This window comes from Phyllostomus hastatus, unplaced genomic scaffold (genome assembly GCF_019186645.2).
Source record: "Phyllostomus hastatus isolate PE091 unplaced genomic scaffold, TTU_PhHast_1.1 phas_scaffold_1674, whole genome shotgun sequence".
NCBI classification, from domain to species: Eukaryota; Metazoa; Chordata; class Mammalia; order Chiroptera; family Phyllostomidae; genus Phyllostomus; species Phyllostomus hastatus.
In genome coordinates this window covers 11,665,730-11,689,973 of record NW_025334011.1, presented here as the reverse complement: position 1 = coordinate 11,689,973, position 24,244 = coordinate 11,665,730, and the positions used below count along the sequence as shown (strand labels likewise).

Here is a 24,244-nt window from a genome sequence, read left to right as displayed (position 1 = left end):
CAACATCGGCCACTTCTGTGAGTGCAGACACTGTTTCCCGGCCCACAGCTGCTGTTTTCCTGAGCACCAGCTGTGACTCCCTGCTCTCAATGAGCTCTGCGACCAGCAAAGAGGAGAACGACATCTAATTGTGTAGTGGCAACCTGCTCCAGAAAACCCTTGTTCCCTTTTTCTCCCATTACTCTACTGAAGTGATTTTCAGCCAGGATGCTGCAAGAATTTTTAAAACATTCAATACCTGACCATTTAGTCAGGGACTCTGACCCCTTTCCCCTTAGATTGTCAAATTACTAATGACAACAGCCAACACAACAGTAGCTGTCCAGTGAGAATGAATCAAAATTATACCCATTTTTTTGTCAGATCAGCAAACAATATGTTTTTGTTGTGCGGCAGGGTTTTAGTAAACAGTTGTCGTGTGCCCCGAGACGACAGAGGTTGGTGATCACTGCCCTGCAGCAGCCCTCACCACACCTTCTCCCACTGAACAAACTGTAACATTAGTGGCCAGAGAATGACCGTGGTGGTTCAGGCAGTGCTGGCACTGAAACTTGACCCGGGCAGAGCTGCCATTGGTAAATGATGGTTTGGGCAGGGCTCCCTGAGCACCAGAGAGCTGTGGCCGGGCTCGGGAAGACGGACCAGGGCACCCTCCAGAACGAATCTTCTCTGCAGCGCCGTGACAGGTGGACCGGGCTGTGTAAGAAGAAACAGGGCTTATGTGCCTTCAGTTTATTTCTGACCGCATTTGTCTCCCAGTGAGGGGGGTGACTCAAAAAACCATCCCCACAGCCTCAAGCTCATTGTTTTAGTTATTGACTGCCTGCTTACCTGCACTGATAGCAACACCCACAGAGAGGGACGCCGAGGTAGAGAACCGCCTCTTGGCCATCAGCAGTCTGTCTCTGCCTGTCTGCAGCGGCAGGAAGGAGCATGTGGGACACAGGCTTCCAGTCATAGCAGAATGTCCCAGAAAACAGAGACCTCCGAGGACCCACTCTCCAAAGGAGAGACCTCAGGGTTTTTTGCAGTGTTGGGATGGAATCCTTTCCACCTTTCAGTCCCTGTACCCCAACATCTGCTGCCCTCTCCCCGTTCCAGCTTTAACTGTAGACGTGTGATCAACTCACTCCCACTCACTTCATTTTATTCTCTTCTTGCTGGCAAGCATCAGTTTCTGATCACTGAATTCAATATGAATATGTCACCCCAAACACTTGGTACTACGTCCTAAAAATTCACATATCTGCCGATATTAAAGGCAGGATTTTGCTTGTGTGCATGAGCCCTTGCCCATTCACTTGCCTGTGTATATGTCCAAAGTAATCTTCCCAACAAGCAACATTAGCACATAAACTGTCCATTTTAATGAGGTGCTGAAGTTCATAGTCATTTTTCTTAAGCTGAATAATGTTTTATCATTAAAAGCTGTTACATAATTGGAGCTGGACCCCCTACAGGGTGAAACTAATTTTTGCCGTGCTGGACTTGACCTCACTTTGGTAGCAGGAAGCACTGTTAGAGGGAGTTACAGCCTATGATTACATACTGAGGGACAGGGACCGAGAGTAACTGCTGTCCTCTCTGACAACTGAGGGTGAGTTCTTATTTTCTGGTCACATAATTCTCGGCCAGCCAGTTGCCACATCATAAAAAAGGTTCTGTTTTTCACTAGAGGTTCACCCGAGGTCGCTATCTCACGGTTCTCTCGTCCCCAGTAACCCTGTAGTCCCCTCCCAGGGGAAGGAGCCTCTGCCCTATGGGAAGTTGGCTCCCCCAAAAGACCCCACAAAATAGTCACTTGATGTTAAAGAATTTTAAATGCTTAGAAACAGGAGTAACCCTGGAGGTTACTTAGTTTAAAAATCTATTTTATGCATGAAAAAAACTAATGATAAAAGCCCTTAGGTAACTGGATTAAAACCATGTAACCACTTTGATGAGACTGAGCCAGCCCATTATCCATCATCCATTTATTCATTCAAGTTCTCTGAACCCATTAGTTCTTTCCATTACACTCTGCTCCTGTTATTTATGTCAGTTCTCGTTTTCCATCATAGCGGGAAAGAGAGTTTGCTGATTTTGCCCTTCAAAGATTAGAAATTTTAGGACAGAAAATCAGGGATCTTAGAGAAAGTTTATGTGGATTTACATAAGGTAGCAAAAAGCCTTGTCCTCATGAACAAAAGGAAAACTTGGAGTCCAGGAGGATTCCAGCTCAGCAGACCTGCATTCATCTATCCATGCCCCCGAGGTATTGACTTATGTATTCATTTCAGCACTAAGGTAGTTTGGAAGAAAATTATTTTGAGCCATTGAGCCTTCTGTGTGCCAGTCACTGTGCTTCTAGCTGAGCTTATCATTTTTTTTAAAGTGAGGGAAATAACTACAATACATTGGACTAATTAAGGTTCTAGAAGCCAAGGTTGGGTGCCTTGAGAATACCGAAATGTTGTGTTACTTCTTCCCCCTTGGAGAAGTGGTCCTAATGGAACCAAGTCCTTAAGAATGTAGTGAGTTTGCAGGACTGGAGGGGAGCCTGGCCCAGGCAGGACAGCCCTGATGTCCACTGCAGACCTAGAAGCAGGGGGACAGTGAGGCTGAGAGCAGGGGGGCCCCATCCCGGAGCACCTGAGAGGACATGTCCAGGCATTTGGCCTTTGGCTTGTGAACAATGAGAAGTTCCTGAAGGATTTTAGAGCAGGATGATTGATTATGTGTTTTAGAAAGACCACTCTTTGGGGAGAGTATGTAGGGTTTGGTCTGCAGGAGAATCGATTCCAGCGACATAGGCCACTGTGCTGTCCTTGCAGTCACCCACCCATGCAGTAACGAAGTCTGTGGTTACAAGTTAGGCTTTGCCATTAACTTGGCCCTATTTGGCATTTCACTAAATAATCTGGAAGATATTGATGCCCGGGTGATCAGATGTCTGGAAGAGGGGCTGTAAATAACTTTGGTGATATAAAGCAAGAGACGGGAGGGAGGGTCAGGCAGGAAGAGAGATGAGCGGGGAAGGGGCAGAGGGAGAGGAGAGGGGGCTGAGCGTGGAGGCAGGGGAGCACATGTACCTGGCACAGTGGTTGGAAACTAAAGAGATGCAATTTAATGAAGTTCTGTGTTTAGAGAGGAGAAAAATCAGTGTATGAGGTCAAGATTGGGGAAATCTGCTTTAACAGTAGACCATGGGAAACAGACCCAGGAGTTTGAGTTGGCGGCAAGTTCTTTGCGTGACACCAGCATGGCTGCTGCAGCCTTGGGGTACAGCATGAAGGTGAACTGTCAGTAGCACAAGTAGTTCTGGTCCACCGGTCCTCTGCAGTATGAGAGGGTATCTGGGTCTCTCATTCTAACTGAGCTGTGGACAAATGAGGTTATGTCTGTAAAGGCTACCTTCCCATCTGCCCTGATTTCCTGACCTTTCCAAGTTTTCATAAACCTCTCCCTGTCTTAATAGAAACTGGAATCATTTTTGGAGTCTCTTACAATTTCTCTGGTACTTAGACTTTCAAACCAGTCTGTTCTTCTCATTATCAGGCTGTCTTTTTCCCAGAGCAGTTACAAAGCTGAAGTTTGGTTTGGCATAGGGAGCCCTAAGGCTATCTAGTCTGGAATCTCGCTGATGATCATTCTGCCAAAAGGGAAAAGCAGAGAGAGATCATGAACCAGATTAGACATCTCACAAACACAGCTTCACCCACACCTCCTGTCTTAGGAAGAAGGACATTCAAGTGCTCAACAACCTATAAGGCTGATATGCCCAGGAAGGGGTTTTAGCAATTTTGTCAAGATTCCCCCAAACCATGAATGGTGCCATGTACTGGTATTGTGCGAGATTGTAATATTGGTAAGGATGATCTCAAAGACAACGTCACTTTAGCAAAAGCCTTACCAGAAGCATAGATACCTTGTCTTAGTCGCTTTCTTGTGCCCCTCCTTGCTGCTGCCCAGCGTCTAGCACATACCAAGTGGCTCAGTGAATCATTTTGAATGAATGTTGTGCTGCTTTCCGTTTTCTTAGTGTCCCCAAACTCTAGCACTGCTACTTGAAATAATCAATCTGCACACCATTTATCAGCCCACAACCTATGGGGATTTGCACCTGGATGTAAATCACGGGCCGCTTCCTCCATCGACCAAGTCACACTATGAAGGAAAATGTCGGCCGTACTGAGCAGTAGGCTCTCGATGTTCACTTCCTCTGGGGCAGGCCTGTTCTCTAACCGTGGACCTGTGACCTGGTCAGTAGAATACACTTGAGTGGAACTCATTTATGCTATAAGACTTTTTCCACTTTGAGGTTAGAGTTCTTGTTTTATGATCTTGAGTCATTGCTCATGAGTGTGGTTGAACTCTGAATGGGCATCGCGGTAAGTGAGCAAAAATCCACTGGGTGCTTTTGAGGCCTGGCCAGCTGAGCCTCCAGCCCTGAAACGCTGCCTCTGGGCTGGCCCCATGACTGAGGCAGCCAAGTTCAGGGACTACTTGTTCTAGGAGGGTCGTGAGAATCCAAGCAAGAGACATGGGAATCCAAGTCCAGCTGGGAAGCACAAACTTGATCCATTCAGGAAGGCCCTCCGCACCACCTTCCTCAGACTGCAGCGCTTTCTCGGGCAGTCTGTGTGTCTGTCTGTGCACTCCTCCTGCCATTGCCCTTTTTCCTGGTTTAGGTTGCAGCATTTCCGCATTAATCCCTGAGATTAGCTCAGCAAGATGAAGAATTGCTTACCTCACAAGTTTATCCTGCTTTTGCCCCAAGAAAACTCTGAATTCCTACCTTTTGTTGCTCAAAATGTCCTAACTCTATAATTCAACAGTGGTAGATTTTTAATTGGGGTATAATACATCAGAGTGCATATAATTTAAGGATGATGCAAGTTGGTAAATTTGGGGAAATGTGTAACCTTGACCCCGGTCAAATAGAAAAGGTTTCCATCACCCCTGGGCCTCTGTCCACCAACGGTGGTCTTGCCTCTACTCAGCTGTTGCATCATTGTTCAACTCACTGTACTGTGCAAAACTGGTCCCTCCCACTGTGTTGTAACCAAGCCTTAATTATGGAACACAGTTAAGCATAACACTAAGGATTACTGCATAAAATAACAGCATCCATGGAAAACTTAAAGAAATTAAGAGAAAAGAACCCAAGGGATCATTACCACTATTCAGATGGGATCTCTCTCTCTTTTTTTAATCCTCACCTGAGGACAGGCTTTTTGATTTTTTAGAGATAAGGGAAGGGGAGAAGATAGGGAGAGGAACATCAGTGTGAGAGAGAAACATCAGTGGGTTGCCTCTTGAATGCACCCGACTTGGACCAATCAGGGACTGAACCCACAACCTAGGCATATACCCTAACTAGGAATTGAACCTGTGACCTTTTGGTTTATGGGACAACACTCCAACCATCTGAGCCACACCAGCCAGAGCTTTTTTCATATTTTTAGAAACTCACATGCCATAATACAGTTTCTCCAAAATAACACAGAAATTGTTTTTGTACTTTTATGCAATGATGTGTTTTTTTATCTGATTTTTGGGTATCCCTTGGGTGTGCTGCAGTATTATAGTCAGGCCGTACTCCACAGTGGAAAACCTAAAACTTCCATTGTAGTTTGGCTGTGCCTATGCAATACCCAGATCGGCTCCGCACTCTTCACCATTTTGGGAGCCCAGCCATGCTTTTAATCAGCTTTCCAAATGAAGAATTTGCCTCCTTACCAATGTAAACTCTGAGAGGGCCCACTCTGGGCTCTCCTCAGTTCTTAGCTCAGGTTTCTCAGTCTCTCTGGGCTTTAGGGAGGAAATCTGAAGAAAAGAAAGAAAAAAGATCCAAAATAGATTTTGTGGATTGACTGTGTGTGGTCCACATTTTATTGCCTTTTCATCTATTAACTTATTTGCTTTCAAAGGATGAAAAAAGATATTCAGATGTAAAAAAAAAAAACCATTAGTTGCACTACACATCTGTGTCAAAGTAAATCCCCGAACTGTGCCTTCATCTCGATCAATGATGAAGATCAGCTAAATTACAGGCTTGAGAAGGCATGCTTTCCAAAATACGATTTTTATTAAGGCATAATTCCATTCAGTAAATTCACACTTCTTAGTAAAATTCTGTGGATTCGGACAAATACATGAAGTTGTGTGACTGTCACTGCATTCGAGATCTGGAGCACCTCTGTCAGCCCCAGAGCCCCCTGCGCGCCCTATGGTCAGCCGGCCAGGCCCGCCCTGACCGCCAGCAGTCCGTTTTCTGCTCCATAGGTCTTGATCTTTAATATACCAAACCAAATTCTTTGAGTGTCTTGCTTTTATCAATTCAAAAGATATTATAAGAACTTGATGAAATGATTTAAAATCATAACAGAAATGTTCATGGTTGATAGTATTCTCAATAAAGAAATCCATCTCATATGGTTGTAATTTAAATTTACAAGGTAGTTAGTTAATACATCAGTGATTGTAATTTCAGATTTCCTAGTGAATACTCAAAACACAAGTCAGGTGAGCACGCTAAAATTATTTCCCCCGATGCTGGCATTACACACGTGTCATAGCCAACACGTGAGTATTTATTGATGAACAGCTGACATTTAGCTGCCGTGACACCGAGCCTGCAGAGTGCCTGTGAAAGAAGGAGTGAGGTTCTGTGCATTCGGTGTCATGTCACACTGTGGCTGTGTTCTGCCTGAGGAGCAGGGGCAGCTGAGAGGTCAGTGCATTAGAACTGAGATATTCCCTCGCTCCTCAGAGTGTTTATAATCCCTCCCACCTAACGCCTAGTATTGCCTGTTCTCAGTTTATTCCTCCCACGAATTTTCTCCTTTCCAAATGGGTGGTGCTTACACATGTCTCTGACAGAGATTGCCTTGTGAGAGAAGGAGACAAAAATGTCACCCACCTTGCCAACGCTGGGCCCCACCCACCTCACCTCAGCAGCGAGTGCCCTCTGAGCCAAACTGCTCTTCACTCCTGTGATTTCGTGTTGTGTATTTGGAGGAAGAAGGTGACTGGCTTTTTCAGGATGTACAGGTAGCTGAGTGACTGACTGTCTGGAGGAGAGACCAGCATCAGGTCAGGGTCCTGGGTGTGATCCACAGGTCGGTGCCTTCTTTGATGGCCTGAGATCACGAGAACACCAGCATTTCTGCCACAATATTTCTCATTCCAGTCAGGGGATAGTCGTTTCCAGAACTCGGGAGCCAGTAGCTTGGGAAGAATCCAAGGTATAGTGTGGGGGGCCCTATCACTGGGTTAAGCCCATCCTTTCATTAACCAGCTTGTGACCCTGGGCAGTTAATATGTTTTTGTGCACCTTTTTTCATCTATAAAATGAGGATGAGAGTACCCCAGAGTATTGTGGACATTATCATCTAACAATTCTGCCATTCCACAAATCTTTATTGAGACCTGCTGTTTGCCGTACGCTGTTCTGAGTGCTTATGGTACAATAGTCTCCTCTTTCCAGGAGGGTGTGTACCCCAGTGGAGCGAGAGACATGAGTCAGTATGTACTGTGACAGGGGCAGTGAGTGCTATGAAGAAAATTCAAGTGAATCAGTGAACGGAGGGGGAGAAGAGGTTGGGATTGCCCTTTGATAAGAGAGACTGGTTAGGAAGGGCACCCTGAGAAGATAGGAGTTGAACAGAGACCCCCTCAAGGTGGGGAAGGAAGCCACGCCCTTGCGTAGACACTGTGCATGCCTCGTTCGAGTAGGCCCCTTCCCTGGGGAGGCAGCAGTGTGGGGTTGGAGGGTCGTGATGGGGGGAGACGTGTGGGGACATGTTGGCAGATCAAGGCGGGCCTGTAGCCCATCTCGAGGTCTTTGGGTTTTGAGAAGACAGATCTGCCTTGCATTTAAAAATAGTTCCTTGGGTGGCTGTGCTGAAAGTAGACTGTAGGTGGGCAAGCATGAAAGTAGGTAGAATAATCAGGAGGGCATCTCAGTAATCTAGGTGGGGGATGGCCATGCCTTGCCGCAGAATGATGGCAGCAGGGGTCGTGAAAACAGGTTACAGTTTGAAGGTAACTACTGCAGGGTTTGCTGATGATTTAGATGTGCTCTATGAGAGAAACAGGCGAGGCAAAGGCGAGCTCAAAGGTTTGGCCAGGGCACTCAGAACAGGGGTGGGCATTGGCCGAACAAGGTAGGGATGGCTTCAATACAAGTGAGGTTTAGACGGAAATGGAGAGTTCATTTTTTGGATGTGTGAAATTTAAAATGTTTGTTAGATACACCAATGGAAATGTCAAGTAGCCAGTTGAATCCTGGAGACCTAGTTCCAGGGGGAGATTGGAATGGAGATAAGCATTGGAAGACAGTCAGGGCGGAAGTGAAAGCTGGATGACATCATCCAGTCTTAGACTGTTGGCAGAGCAGGACAGGAGGCAGAGCCTTGGGCACCCGTAGCCTCAGAGGGGCAGGCAGTGAGTGAGACAGAAGACGGAGCAGGGAGCAAACATCAAGTGCTGCCAGTAGGTGAGTAAGAGAAGGACGGAGGAGTGGCCACACTCTGCAGTGTAGTGGGTAGAGGGTGCCCAGCACAGCCTTGCTTCACTAATGAATTGTTAAATTAAATTTAGATCTCTCCCCAACACCTTGTCTTTATTTTCTGGTTTGGATGGCAGAAATCCTCACCCAAATAAATGCCTTATCCAACCTCAAGGGTCCCAAGAGCCTTAATTTGAGAAATACTGTTCTAAGCCACTCCTACTTTTAATTTACTTGAAACAAACTCAGGCTCTCCTGTCCTGAAAGTCACATGACTTCTGAGTTGGAAAAATGTGTGTCATCCCTTTAAAATATAAAGCAGTAATACACGTGCAGTGCTATGTTGTCTACGAAGAAGAAAGGAGACCAGCTTTTTGAAAGACGCATGATGTTCTCGGCACAATGCCTTCGCATGTGTTAGTTCTCCTCCCGCACATTTGTGGGGTACATTAAATGACAGAGTTTGAGGAGCCCCTACCACAGTGGTAGTTGTTTGGGTTTCTGGCCAGTTCCATGTTTAAGTCGTTACAGATAGATGGAGCCCGGCAAGTCCCCGTGGATGGTTTTCAGTTTGCAAATGCCAACTGAACATATTCTTAACTCTCCTGGTAATTTTTTTATGGTGATACTGACCAAGTTTTATTCTTCTTAGTGAGGGTCATATCCAGAAACTTGTTTAGCACTTAACAGTTTACAAAGCACTGTATCAGAGCCTTAAAGCATCAGAGCCTTAAAATCACTCTGTGATGGTTTGGGGAAGCAGGTGTCCATTATTCCCTCTTCTTAATATCCTGTGCTCTGTTGCATTGCATCCTTTCCTAGCTGCATATGATATGCCAAAGTGCTCCTATGTTTATATAATGTTGAGAAATTAGACCCTTTAGAATTGGAAATTAAAAAATGGCTTCTCGTATACCTGAATTGTTTATCGGATATGGGCTAAACTGTTGTAATACTGGAGATAGGGCAGGGGGTGATAGGTTTGGGTATAGAAAGACAGGGATATTACTGGAGAAACAAGGTCAAGTCTGATTGTCACAGATTGCAGTGGTCACAGCAAGATGTACAGAAGTAGTGGCAGGTTCTTGCCCGTGTGTGTAAACCAAAACTCAAAGTAAAGCAATTTTAGAAAATGCAGAAAATTTTATTGTAATTATAATTCTGTTCTTTTGGAGAGTGCTTGGGTCTAAAATGTGTTTGCAGCCTGGTATTGAAGAATCTTGCAGATAGGTTGGTAAGGGCTTGTACTGGTAAACATTTTAACTTGCATGTAGAATTGCCATTTTTTCTTTCCACATTATAAGAGGATGCAGGTCAGTACTTTGAGTATTTTTCTTGTGTCTTGTTTTCCATCGTTACCACATGGTTTTTCTTGTCTATGATGCTCTCTGAAATACTTCACCCTGGCATAATTACAGCCAACCCTTGAACAACACAGTGGTTGGGGCACTGAGTTTAAATTGATCCCCTCAAAAAGTTGACGACAGTCATCCCTTGGTATCCGTGGGGGATCGGTTCCAGGACCGCCCTCCACCCAAAGGACACCCGAATTCTCGGAAGCCCAAGTCCCTTGTGTGAAATGGTGTTGAACAGCGAGTCGGCTCTCCACATCTGCAGTTTGTTCAGTCCATGGATGTGAGACCCAGGGATCCGGAGGATCGACTGTGGTTACTGAAAAAAATCCATGTACAAGAGGACCTGTGCATTGCAAACCCGAGTTGTTCAAGGGTCAGTTGTGCTGTGTCAGAGTCAGTCTTGCAATATGTTCCACTGAGTGCTAAGGCATGAATGTGTCCAACGTATACTATCTTGCCAAGCATGATACAGGCTTTCAATGGTTGGTTGGTGCCTGATTCACCTTTGCTACTTCTCGGAGCTTAGCTCAGTGCCATGTACATGGTAGGAACTCAATAAACATTTATGGAATAGGCTTGAATAGTATTGGTAAGTGTTGTTTTGGCTGTGCTATTCAGTGATAAATACAAAAAGAAATGTAAAATAGGAATTAAAGACATTATCTTATTGACTTTTTTTATTCCTTTATTTGGTATGTACTGTTTTGGACACTATTTTTATATTTAGCTGTTTACCAATGTACCTTAACAAAACTTATGGGTGATAAGTTACCTTATATTTTTAATCCAGTTTTTTACAAGAGAATTGATTGGTATTCGTGGGCAAAGTGTGACTATTAAAGATTCTTAACATTTTCAAATTACCTGAAAAACACTATATTTGGTGGCTTTAGAGATAGTTATTTCTATATCTCAATTTTAGCAGTGAGCCCAATGTCCTGGAAATTCTATGATGTGAATATAAACCTCATGACAAAATGTGCTTATACATTTTCAGAAGCCAAGATTACGCTTTACTTAACAGAAATCAGTGTTTAGGTTTTAAATTACAATCAATTTCCTAAAATCTCTTTAGTTTGAGTTTTGGTTTACACCGACAGGCCAGAACCTGTCTGTCACCACTTCTACACATTTTGCTGTGACCACTGCAGTCTCTCACAGTCAGACCTGAACTTCTGTCTCTCCAGTAATAACCCCTGTGTTTCCACACCCAAGTCTATCACCCACCTCCTATCCCCAGTATTATAGCAGTTTAGCCAGTAGCAATAAATAATTCAGGTGTATGGGAAGACATTTTTTTCCAACTGTAAAGGGTCTAATTTCTGTGTGTATGTTGACATTTTAATAGAAATTTTCTGAAGTTTTGTTTTTTGTACATGATAGTACAGGGAAGCTCAAACATGAGTGGTTTCTCCAGAAAGATTCCGAAGGGGACACACCTTCACTTATCAACTGGCCTTCCAGGTACATCCCCGGTTGCAATGCTTGGCCTCTGTTTCTGAGTTGCTCTTGCTCTCCCTGCCCCCACCCCACACCCTGCTGTTCACGCCTCCCTCGGCTCAGCTCTCCTCTCTCTGACAGCAGTGCATTTGAAAAGCCTGTGTTCACAAAGGGCCTGGGAAGTTACTGCCTAACTGTTTGCTTTTCTTCGGTTGTCCAATCCCCTCTAACAGCATTTCCTTTTGCTCCTCTTTTTGAAAAATCTTTTTGACTATTCCTCTCGTTTTTTTCTTCTCTCTCTGCCAACTCACACTCGGCCAGCCTTCCCGGCACCTCTGGGTGTCTCTGTCTCCTGTGGCCAACCAGCTAATGTCCCATCTTGTCAACACCCCCTTCCCCAGGCACTGCAGCCTCCTTGTTTTCATGTCTCCTCATCTCTAAACCAATAGTTAATTTCCAACAGTTACTTTGAGAGCCTGTTGTTTTAAAAGCAAACAAAACCCCCTATCATTTCATTTTTCAGGTTGGGGGCAGGGAAAGGCGGAAAGAGTAAGAATGAATAAGTCGGTGGCAGGACAAAGCACCCCTATATCGAGTTTCTAACAGTCACTTTGTTCTCAGCTGAGGACAACGTTCAGATTGTCTGATTAGAAGGACACATTCCACAGGAGAACTTGAACCATTTTCGTCTTCTTTTGATGAACAAAGCTTATATAGTCTGAGAAAAGTAACAACTCACAATCCATTTTCCCCCAAATTGCCCATAGTAACTGTGTCTTTGTTTTTCTTTAATGAAGTATACATAGATATCCTGTCTCTTATGTTGAAAAACGTGTAGGCGTTTATATCACATTTAGCAGGGTATGTTGGTCGTTTAAGAAAACAGCCTCTTCCGGAAGGATATATCAGAAGTAATTATTTCTCTGACTAATCTTAAGTAAATGAAGCTTTTACATTCCCCAAGAAATCACTTTTTCCATTCTAAAGGCATTCTTCATTTTTTAAAAAAGTATCCCCCGTTAGTAGTCTATTCCTAGGCAGTTTCAGTGGTTTCTCCTTTCTCACTAAGTGATATTTCAAAAAGTAAGAATAAGAACTCTCTAGGACTATTAAAGCCATGTGATTTGCAAACATCACATCACATTTTGTCACTTTTCATTCCATTTAAAAGATAAAGTGACTGAGGCCTCCTGGTAAGTTGCCTGAGACCACACAGCTAGAACCAGGTGAGCCAGCATTTGAACAGAGGTCTCGGAGGGCCCCACAGCCAGAGCTCTTGGCTCCTTTGCTTCTGCAGTCATAGAAAAGTAGAAAAGTAGCTTGTGTATATAGTTTTTAAGAAAGATTTTATTTATTTTTAGAGAGAGGGGAAGGGAGGGAGAAAGAGAGGGAGAGAAACATCAAGGCGTGGTTGCCTCTCACTCACCTCCTACTGGGGACCTGGCCCACAACCCAGGCATGTGTCCTGACTGGGAATCAAACTGGCAGCCCTTTGATTCACAGGCCAGCACTCAATCCACTGAGCCATAGCTTTTAAAATGGATTTCAGTTTTGCTTTCAGATATTTAAATAGTCCCAGAAACAACCAGAGCAATCTCTTTTTACATTACTTGTGAACTAACAGCCCAATAGGAGTTGCTAGTCCAGAGGAGGGAAAATGTTGTTTATTAATTCTTTCAACAAATATCTTTTCTCTAACATTCTTCTGGGTGCTGCAGTTATTAGTAGTAATGATGTCTAAACTGATGACATGTCTCCTGAATGACTGGATGCAGTCTGGGTTGCATGAAAAAGCTTATGAATGTTTAGTTGTGTGCTTGAAAAAGGTGATTTATTTGTTGTGTCTTGAGTTCAATAAAAAAGTAATCATGCATGCTCTTACGTTTCCAGGAGATGATGAAATTACATTTGGTACATAGGGGTAGTCATGCTGGAAACGACCCCACAGTCCTTTGTGGGGCTGTACATGCAGAAAGCTGGCCATCCACAGCTCCAGCCTCAGTGTGTCTAATGCATACTGCTGGTGTTTAGTTAGGGCTTTTTTTGTGGCTTCTGGCTATTCATCTAGTCAAGAGGCATCCATTCTCTCCCAGGACAGCATCTGACCCCTCAGCTTTACAGAGGTAGAGTTAATTTTTCACCACCCCAGCAGATGAATGCACATTCAGAAACGCAACTCAAAATCACTCGTCTTGCAAACAGTGGGTTCTTGACATTAACCACCCCAGATGCTTTCTCACCCATAGTTCTCTCTTTGGGTTTACTTCCATTCATTGGTCACCCGTGATGCACGCATGCTTCCTTCCCATTGAGCAGTTACTACACTTTGCAACTTAAACCCTTTTTCTTTCTTAAAGAATTAAAGTTAGAGAAAAATTGGTGAAAGAGGAGAGTGCTCGCAGCAGCCCTGAACCGGCCTCAGAGTCCTTAAGTCAGAGGAGACATCAGCCAGTGCCGGTGCATTACCTGTCCTTTCAGTCAGAAAACTCGGCCTTCGATAGGGTCATGGGCAAAGCGGCCGGCTCTGCACGACAGCCGACCCGGGGCTATGTCCAACCAGCAGATCCTGTGCACACGGCTGTGCTGGTGACCTCAGAAACCCCAGAAAATGTGTCCGAGTGCAGCCGGGTAGAATCAGCCACACAGAATGTTATAAAGCCTCCTGCCCTGAAGGTTGTCGAAGGTGAGAGAAAGGAGACCCCCGTCCTCCATATTTGTGAATCACAGGCAGAAGAAGATGTGCCCCTCGCGGAAGCTCTCGAGAAAAGCAGGAAAGCACTCTTGGCTTTGGAGGACGATGGGCTTGAGAGAAGTCTTGAAGATGCCTCTGCAAAGGAGGACTTTGGCAAGCCCAGTCTTGGCACCATCACCTTAGAACATCGGAAGGAGCCAGAGAGTCCATCACACCCACCTCAAGCCCAGAACCAGTTCACTGAGAGGACAGGCAGGAGCGAAATGGTTTTGTATGTTCAGAGAGAGCCTGTATCCCAAGATGCCAAAAAAGAAGCACCTAGGAGGAAGCACAAGGTCCTCACCCGCTCCCTGTCTGACTACACGGGCCCCCCTCAGCTCCAGGCCCTGAGGGGTAAAGGACAGTCCGAGCGGCAGAGTTCCAGAGCTGAGGGGCCCCACGCAGAGGCGAGCGTGCTGGACACCAAGGTCTCTGTCGCCCAGCTCCGCAATGCATTTCTGCAGCCTGCCAGTGCCAGCAAGAAACCTGAACTGTAGGTGATGTTTCCAACGTCCTCCTGATGTGTCACTTGCACGTCCTTGGCAGAATTATTCACTTCTCGACTTGTGTTGTGTCCTGCATTAAGTCCTATTTAAGCTTAGCTCACAAGTGTGTAGGGCAGACCACATAGGACACGGCTCCAAAACTACCATTCTGCTTCGCCTACTAATGGGGAGCTGGAGGATGGGTCTCGGGAATGCTCCTCCTCCTTTACATGCATGGGACAGGCATGCAGCGGGATTTTGCAGTGTCTGTGCCTTGACTCACTGAGATGCATAAACCTTTGCTCTATTTTCTCTCTGTCTCCTCGGTCCCCTGCTATATCCTCCCTCCTGATGGTTCTAAAAGCCAAACGCGGCTTGAGAAGTCAACCAAAGGAGTTGGCTTGCCTGCCAGTGTGGAACGGGAGAGAGGGTCCCGGAAACCACGACGCTATTTTTCTCCTGGTGAAAGTAGAAAAGCTTCTGAGAGATTTAGAACTCAACCTATAACCTCAGCAGAACGAAAGGAATCGGATAGGTAGGCATGTGTATGTCTAGGGACTTAAGAGAACCCGTACAGTATGTTCACCTCAGGGATGGTCCTGGTGCTGTTTAAAGGGGGTGTGGTGACTCCATGATTTTTCCATCTAATCAATAAGGGAATTTTATTTGGCTCATATAAATGGATGTTTAAAGAATGCTGTCCATGACGACAGTATCCCAAGACACCTTCTAGACTGCATTCAGACTGTAAGAAGATCTTCGTTTAATGTTTTTAATTTGTTATGCTCTTATTAAATTAGAATCCAAATTGAGTACCCACCACATTTTACAGTGGAAATCACTTCAGGATGTTCATTTTTTAAGGGTCTTCTTACATGGTGTATTTGAGTTTTATATTATTGCTTGATTATCCCAAGAAATGATAAGGTTTGTCTAAACAATTATCATCGGTCGTGTTCAGTAAGTCACACTTGATTTCGGTTTGTCTCCACGAGGTGTGCACTTGGCTGGGCTGTGTGCACACGCAGTCTGTGGTGTCTGTTAACTGCACACGTGTATTCACAACTAGAATTGCTATCAGAATCATATCCTGAAGAGAGTTTAATTGCATTTTTATTTTTACTTTTAAAGTAATATTTTTATATGGATCTTCTACTTCCACCGGCTAATTTTTTATTGTTATTATTTGTTAATGTCTTTCCTAGGTCTACTTCAAATTCAGAAATGCCAACGGCTGAGGGCAAGTATCTGCTTTGCTTTTGCTTCTTCATTATCTCACCCAGATTAGGTTTAAATAAGATTTTTACTTTTTGAGAATGAAATTATCGTGCATATCTATTTCTTACTTTCCTGAGGGCTGTCTTTTAGTGAGTATAATAAAACCTAGTTAGGGTTTTCAGATGCTCTTTCCCTTAGTTTTTGAGAGAGTTAGAGAACTGCTGAGTGAGCGATAATAAAACAACTGACTTGATCCATAGAAGCAGTTATTTCTCGTTACTGGTGCTATTGAACAATAAAGCAGAGACATTCCTTCCCAAGTCTATTATGAAATCTCAATTTGTCAAATAGCACAGTAGAAAATTACTGTCCAGACAGCATTTGTTTGGTTAATTGCAATGCAAATGAGCACCTTTTCACTGAACAGAATAGGCTCCCCGTAAGGGGGAAATATTGCCCAGGGTAATTTTTAGTACATCTGTTCTTACATTCACAGGATTTCCAGGTCAGTTGGGACACTTTTTAGAGTCTTTACCTACATTTTCTAATGACGTCCAGTTTTTCTTTTGTGGCTTTTTACAGATGAAGAAAAGGTAGATGAACGAGCCAAGCTGAGTGTTGCTGCCAAGCGGCTGCTTTTCAGGGTAAGATGTGCTGACGCGTTTGAGTGGAAACTGTCACCCTGCTGAGGGAGGTGCCTGGCCTTGCCCTGCACCTGGGCCTGCTGCTGCCCACCCGGCTCCCACTCACCTGTAGTCCTCTTCCCATCCTTGGCTGATGTGACCACCAGCTGACACAGAACGAGTGTTCACTTCTGATGAATGGTTTGAATCTCTCTGGATGTCCGCCCTGCCCCCCAGCAGTCCCCGAGGGGAACGGAGTAGAGGCATTTTCCGGTCCCAATTTCCTTTCCTCACATTCATGAGGATTTCTCAATGTTGCTGATCTCAGGAAATGGAGAGGTCCTTCGATGAGAAAAATGTTCCAAAGCGACGTTCGAGAAACGCGGCCGTGGAGCAAAGGCTGCGGCGTCTGCAGGACAGATCCCACACCCAGCCCGTGACCCCGGAGGAGGTGGTCATTGCAGCCACGTGAGTCTCCCTTTGGTGCTGGGGCCATGGCTGTGATGTCTTCTTTTTACAAAGAGATTTAAAGATTTTTAAGTAAAACAAGGTGATTGGGTTTAGTTAGAAGCCATGGAGAAGTTGGTGTTTAGAGATTTCTTACTGGAGTCTCTCTGAACCTCATAATAGAAGGTGTTATCTATTGCATCTATCATAAAAACATGAAGAGGAATTTTGTGTAATATTTTGTCTCTGCATTTTCTTATTTCTTGTACAATGGAAAATTTCCAACATGAATGTAGATGGATTAATCTAATGAATCCCATGCATTCATCACCCAGTTCCAACAATCAGCAGCTCCTGTACCTGGGCCACACCTCCTTCTGTTTCCCCTCGCATTATTTTCAGGCAAACCCCAGATATCACTTTCCCCTAAATGTTTTAGTGCATATCTTGAAAAGTGAAAGTTTTTAAAAAAAATAATCAAAAAATTTTTAAATTTAATTGAAAGTGTGATGACTTTTCAAACTTTAGGAAGTAATTTTTGAGCAGTATGTTCTAGTATGTTCAGAGTGGATTTCCCAAAGAAATTCATTCATTCAGGGATAATTACTTCTATAAAGTGGAAACTTTTACTAGTTTTTTTTAAAGATTTTTATTTGTTTTTAGAGAGAGGGGAAGGGAGAGAGAAAGAGAGGGAGAGAAACATCATTGTGAGAGAGAAACATTGATCAATTGCCTCTCATGTGTGCCCTGACCAGGAACTGAACCTGCAACCCAGTCATGTGCCCTGACCAGGATTTAAACTGGCAACGCTTTGCTTTGCAAGATGACACCCAACCAAATGAGCTACACCAGTCAGGGCATTTTTTTGAAAATTGGTTTTGGGCTTCTCCTGGACACACGCGTGCGCGCGCACGTGCACACACACACACACATTCTGAAAAAATGATCTGAATCTCACTTGGTAGTAACATCCCCAGAGGCCTCTATTCCACAGCCCACACCTGTGAGTCTGTTATTGATCAGCTGCCTTCATTTCCTTCCTAAACTGCTTCTCAACATTTTGGTATATTTTTTGATAAATATATCCTGTGACCATTAGGAAGTCTTAACAAATCAGTTTATTTTAATTAAAATTTTGATTCTTTAAATATTTGAGTGGCTGTTGTAAAACACAAAGCAGCTACCTGTGGGAATAAAAAGGTAAATATAAGCAAAAATTATCTTGTAAGCCTTACCTTGTAATGCTCTGAGTCTATTCTAACGAGCCTATAGATTATGTACAGACATTGATTCTTTAAAAAAAATAAATTGAGGAAAACATTCTAAAAATGGGCATAATCTACTGATATCCTTATGGTTGATATTTCTTTAAATTGCTTTTTTCAACAAGAATATTTCTTTGGAAGATAGCCTATTCTTATTCTATTTACTTTGACTAGCTTCTGTCTGTTATTTCCTGAGTTTGTTATTGCTTTTCAAGTTCTTTTGTGATTTTCCCAAAGGAATGAGCAAATAATTTTGTTAAAATATTTGATTTCACATTTCTGAATGGAAAACTATGCTTTCCCTAATGCTTCTTTTCTTCTCTCTCCTTATGAATGTTCCTTCTTTGGCAATTGCTTTAAAGTGAACCTCTCCCTGCTTCGTGCTCTGTGGCCACCCACCCTGTAATGACAAGACTTCCTAGCCCCACTGTAGCTAAGAGCACGGTGCAGCCTGCCAGGTACTGGATGGTGATAGCGGCATGCGGCCTGAGGGCCAGGCGCTAGACTGCAGACGGATCTGAGAATCTCGAATGCCTTTCATTTGTTTGGCAACATGTTGGTGCAATGTCTTGTTCTGGGAATGTGTGTCATTTTCCTGAGTCATCGTGCAAGACACTGATGACTTCACGTAGGACTGCATGAGGAAACTCTCCATCCACCTGCTTCCATGACGTGTTAGAACTAGAGTCACCCTAACTCACTTATCCATGTGTTTGGTTTCCATTTTTCATCCACATAGCCATCCTTAAGAAATGGCATTCTTCATTCTAGAACACTAGAACTTGATAAACAGTAATAGGAAAACGGACGTTAGTGTGAATGTTGAAACTCTGATAATACCCACGTTTTTTTAAACATGTATAGACACAAATAGGTGTTGAAAATAATCCTACCTGTTTCTAATGGATAGACAATGCCGTTATATTTGGGGGTTAAGATCTTAAGAATTTATAGCGTCTGAAAGGCAATTCGTTGTCGTGTTTTTAAATTATGTCCTTAAGGCAAAAATAGCCCCCGTGTTGTACTATTATGGGCAAAAACACCAAGGCTGAAAATAAGACTAAGAGAAGGGAAGTGACAGTGCAGGAGGAAAGCCAGCACAGCCCAGATGCTGGGACCCGACTGGGGAAGGCGGTTGAGGTTACCTTCCTGGTCACCTGCCGTCCTCAGAAAAGACACCAAGACAGGGTGGTGGCCTATGGCCCTCTCCCTTCTGCCCTGGAACAATGACGCCGCTCTTTGTCTGGCACAACGTGCAAAGTGGGGATTAACTGGAGTCGAGGCAGAATGAACCGTGTACTGGATTTGGGAGTCAGATGTGCCAGTTGCAGAAGGGGCCGTGTCTTCAACCTCTGAGGACTCACCGCGGCCATGTCACTGGGAGCCTTCTCTGCCTGGGAGCCGGAGGGACCTACCGGTGTCCGAAATGTCCTTCACTTTTCAAGTTACTGACTTAAACACCTTTAAAAAAAAATTGGGAGAAATCTGTGAGAGAAAGTGCTAGAGAGATGAGTGAAAAGAATCTTTAAAATGAAACCATTTGTGTTTAGCAAGTGAAAATCAAAACCCTGGGTTGTGGATAATGTTGTTGACAGCATGATTGCCTAACTATTCACTATTTAAAATGAAACGGCCACCTCCTGAACCACACATTTAGGTAATGTCTAAATATGCCATAGGTCACAGGTGGCGCACACAGGGCCCACGGGCCAAATCCGGCCCTCCACCTTGTTTTATCCGGCCTGGCACCTTGTTTCTGCCCGGCGGCAGCACCAAGCTCTCACTTAACTGTTAAGCAGTAGTTACATTTCTACAGTCCTACAATTACATTCTGCCCGTTGAAGGCAACCGTGAGGCTGATGTGGCCCCGGTGAAAATGAGTTTGACACCCCTGCCATAAGTGATGCTTTAAGATTCCCTGTAGCCGTGTTTATTATTGGTTCTGACAACACAACTTTCTCTCTAAAATAAGGTATGCCCAAGCTGACTCCCATTTCTCAGAATTCAATCTTCAGAGATAATTCAGAGCTAAAAAATCTGCTCTTTGTGAAATTGACAAGGCTGGTATCCCAGGCTACTCTGCTTTTTACTGTCTCCTTTAATAGCTTAACACCTGCCTGCACCTGTCTTAAATGGACATAGGCAAAAATAAAGCTCTTTTCAAAATGGACACTTGGAAGAAAGTTAACGTACAAAATTAGTGGTGGGTTTGTGTTTGTTTTTATCTGTGTCACTGACTTTTTCTCCCTTGCAGATTACAGGCATCTGCTCACCAAAAGGCCTTAGCCAGAGAGCAGGCAAATGAGGGCAGAGATTCTGCTGAACAAGGTGAACCTGATTCCTCCACTCTAAGCTTGGCAGAGAAGTTGGCCTTGTTTAACAAATTGTCCCAGCCAGTCTCAAAAGCTATTTCTACCCGAAACAGAATAGACACGAGACAGAGGAGAATGAATGCTCGCTATCAAACTCAGCCAGTCACACTTGGAGAGGTGGAACAGGTGGGTACGCCGTCTTCGATCTCCAGGTTTCTGGTATGTTCTTAAACTTTAGGAGCACCGAGCTATCTCAGGTTAATGATATATTGAAGGCAATCTATCTGTACACTGGGTTACCTGTAAACGATTTGGTAATGACTTCATTCCTAAGAATGCCCAGTATATTTCTCTTTCCCTGTTTGTATAATTTGCCTGTTGAAATCATCTGGAATGTGTCTGTTTTAAAGAGAAAAATAGGATTCACAGTCTGCTTTTCACCCAGATGACTTGATTAATGAGATGCATTGTATAACTGTGTCTGGGATTGGTTTCCCACAAGGCAAGCAGTAAAACTGCACCAAAGGTAGTGTTTCAGGGTAGGTCAATCCATACACTGGGGCTACGTAGACAGTATATTTAAATCTGTTCTTTCCATTCTCAATGTCCAGGTGCAAAGTGGAAAGCTCATTCCTTTCTCACCCACTATTAACACGTCTGTGTCCATCAAGGCATCGACAGTCACCCCCATGTACGCAGGGGATCTTCGGACAAAGCCCCCCGTGGATGACAACACAAGTGCCACTGACTATAAGTTTCCTTCTTCGATAGAAAATTCAGATGCTCCGGTTAGAAGCATTCTGAAGTCCCAAGTTTGGCAGCCTCCCATGGAGGGCAGTGGGAGCAAAGGCATGTTGAGAGAGTTTGGAGAGACAGAGAGTAAGAAAGTCTTGACAGGCAGAGACAGTGGTGTTAAAAAGTACGAGTCCTTTGAGGAAGCAGAGCTGTCCTGCCCCATCCTCAACCGAGTCTGGGAAGGAGACAGCCAGAAAGAACCTAAATACACTGCTCTGAGAAGGGGGAGCCTGGAGCCACCTAACGCTCCTGCCCCCCACCTCGGTGAGGAGGAATTTCCCGCTGCTAGAAGCCTCACACAGGGGAATGCGGACTCGAAGGACAGGCAGCCCTTTGAAGAGAAGGTGGACGTGGAGAGTGTCACAAAGAGGAGGTTTTCGCTGAGAGGTAACTTGCTGCCGCTCCTAAAGTTTTAGAAACCAGCTGGGTGTTCAGTGGCTGCTTGATTGCTCGCATGTTTGTGATTGTTCCTAATTAAATTACTGGATGTAATTAAATTATGAAGGCAGTTTGTAACTAGCACTGATTAAAATTTTAGTGAGAATCCTCCTCTCCCCCAGATTTCTCCTCCTCTTGGATTTGACTTATTCAGTGGATTATTAGTTTTTCAACAGTAAAATACCTGTGCTCTTTCACACATTTTGATAAGGGTGTTTGATGACTTGGGTCACGTTAAGGCACATGACAGCCTCGTGAACTGCTCGCTCTCTTGGCCCCTTCCATGGCCCAGGTGTCCAGGCTGGGTGTGTGCAGGGAAGCAGGACTTCATCCCAGGTCTGTGGGCTTCAGGCCCACCTCCTGCCTTCTGCTCACGCACACTAGCAGGGTCTATGCATGGGACTTCTTTCTCATTCTGCGTTTTCGTAAAATGACAGTGTGTAAGTTTTAACAGTGGTTTTGGCTTGTGAGCGTGGCACATTTGAAAGTAGTGTTTGGAGGAGTAAAACATTATGTAGTATACAGTTAAAGTGAACTTCCTGAGTCTTGCACACAGGAAAAGACCAGTTGTCACCAAACAATTTGCTATGTGGAGTAACCCACTGGGAAATTTGGTTTTCTCATGGAATATAGTGTGCCACAGATTTGCATAAATCCCAGTGGGTTGGGTAGCCGGCCATGTGCCCACAGATTGAACTCAAGGGCAGGACTGTTGGGGGGTGAATAGCTGGGAGAATGCTTGCCTGGAGGAGTTAGTGCTGACGTTGCTCCTTTCCTTCCCAGCAGCAGAGTTCGGAGAGACCGCTTCTGAGCAGAGCGGCACAGCTGCTGGGAAAACTGTTGCTCCAGCTGCAGCCCCAGTGTCCTGGAAGCAGCAGGAGCCTTCAGCACAACCACAGGAGAAGCTCTATAGGAATCCGTGTGCGATGTTTGCTGCTGGAGAGATCAAAACACCAACAGTGGAGGGCATCCTTGATTCACCCAGCAAAACCATGTCAATTAAAGAAAGGTAATTGGATTTAATGACTGCCAAGTAATTCTATTAGGGAGGAACTGCAGCTTGCTTTTAAGAAAAGATCTGAGTAATGGGCAAAGAGAGGAACTCGCGAGTCCAGCTCCATAAAGAGATACGCTGTTATACTGGAATTCTTAGGGACGTCAAGGTATTTGGGAGTGAACTGCAGCAACCCCCCTGTCTGGGTGGGTGAGGCTGGATGAGGTCCGGTTCCAGACAAAAAAGAGGAAACTGCAGAAGCAGACATTTGCTTGCTTCATTTGTTTGCAGTTTCGTTTTCTTTTTTATATTAAATACTTTGAGTCTCCAGTGATGGGAACAGAGAGCTTGGCTCTTTCCCTTTCAGATCCACGTGGCATCCAATCAAACGCACTCACTGTTTCTGACTGTTTGTCTATGTAAAGTATGTAGAAGGAATGTCTATGGAGAGAGAATGAAGGTAAATTCATATCTAGAATATAAACCTCTGGGATTAAAACCTAAGTTTTGTTTATTTTACAGAAAATAAATTAAATGACTTTTCTGAACTGCACTGAGAAATTTTGTATCAGGTAATAGCTATGAAAGATTATCTCTGAGTATCAACACTGTAATGTCATTTCATTCAAAAGAATGATGGAGACCCTGGCTGGGTGGCTCAGTTGGTTGGAGTGTTGTCCCGCACAGGAAAAGGTTGCGGGTTTGATTCCTGGTCAGGGCACATACCTAGGCTGCAAGTTAGATCCCTAGTCAGGGTGTATACCAGAGGCAACCAATCCATGTTTCTGTCTCATATTGATATTTGTTTCTCTCACTCTCTTTCTCTCACTCTCTCCCTCTCAAATCGATAAACATCTTCTTGAGTGAGGATTAAAAAAAAAGGATGAATGATGGAGGATTGAGAGGATATATTTAAATGGGATGGATACAAAGAATAGGAGCTAAATGTTTCAGGTTGTATTTTCCTTGTTAACCGTAAGCCACTGTTGATTAAGGTAACAGTGACAGGAACCCAGCATGAAGAAAGGTCTCCTAGAGTTCCCGGTGTGAGGAGCAGAACTATTTCTACTGTCAGTTCCTTGCGGCTCTGCCTACCTGGCCCCTTCCTGAGCACCTCCCACCACTCAGTTTTCCTGCTCTGTCAGACTCTGGCTGATCTTATTGTTCTAGCTACAAGCCAAGCTTTTGAACAATCTTTTTGAAACATTAAAGAGATGGAGCCTTTGTCAACTAATGAATTCTTAAGGTTGTTAAATCTTATTTACTTTCTCCTTTATTCTTTAAAATTCATGATAAATCACACCCACTAGGCTGAGGGCTCCAGGAGAGAGGACCCCTGTCCTCACGGTGGGAGGCTGCCGGCCTGTTCCGGCTGGAAGCCTCCTCTGCAGGAGCCTGCCTCAGAGCAGCTGGGTCCCGGAGATCCAACTATTGATTACTGGGCAGCTGAGAAGAAAGAGGTTCCATTTAAAGGGATTAATGGTAAATGTCACTAATGCACAGTTCTGATGTTATATAGATGTTTTATATTTTTATGGAGAAAAAATCCAATGGAAAATACTAAGATATACCCCTCCTTTCAAAGGTTCTTAAAAGGGACTCCCCCACCTTTGGGTATAATCTATCTTTTGAGACTTAGGACTTTTT

General features: G+C 44.3%; 1 protein-coding gene across 19 annotated transcripts in view; it reads left to right on the top strand.

The window, feature by feature from the left end:
• Nucleotides 1-24,244, top strand: part of SVIL (supervillin) — a 213,380-nt gene that overhangs the window by 134,358 nt on the left and 54,778 nt on the right. For 8 of the 19 annotated variants that reach the window (XM_045858126.1, XM_045858130.1, XM_045858135.1 and 5 more), the window contains 10 exons: nt 11,233-11,313; nt 13,647-14,513; nt 14,870-15,040; nt 15,711-15,745; nt 16,306-16,367; nt 16,675-16,814; nt 18,421-18,516; nt 20,313-20,556; nt 20,982-21,552; nt 22,387-22,612. In XM_045858126.1, the coding sequence (XP_045714082.1) occupies nt 11,233-11,313; nt 13,647-14,513; nt 14,870-15,040; nt 15,711-15,745; nt 16,306-16,367; nt 16,675-16,814; nt 18,421-18,516; nt 20,313-20,556; nt 20,982-21,552; nt 22,387-22,612 (2,493 nt within the window). The remainder of the gene's footprint in view (nt 1-11,232; nt 11,314-13,646; nt 14,514-14,869; nt 15,041-15,710; nt 15,746-16,305; nt 16,368-16,674; nt 16,815-18,420; nt 18,517-20,312; nt 20,557-20,981; nt 21,553-22,386; nt 22,613-24,244) is intronic. The other 11 variants (XM_045858131.1, XM_045858134.1, XM_045858140.1 and 8 more) reach the window with 8 other exon arrangements.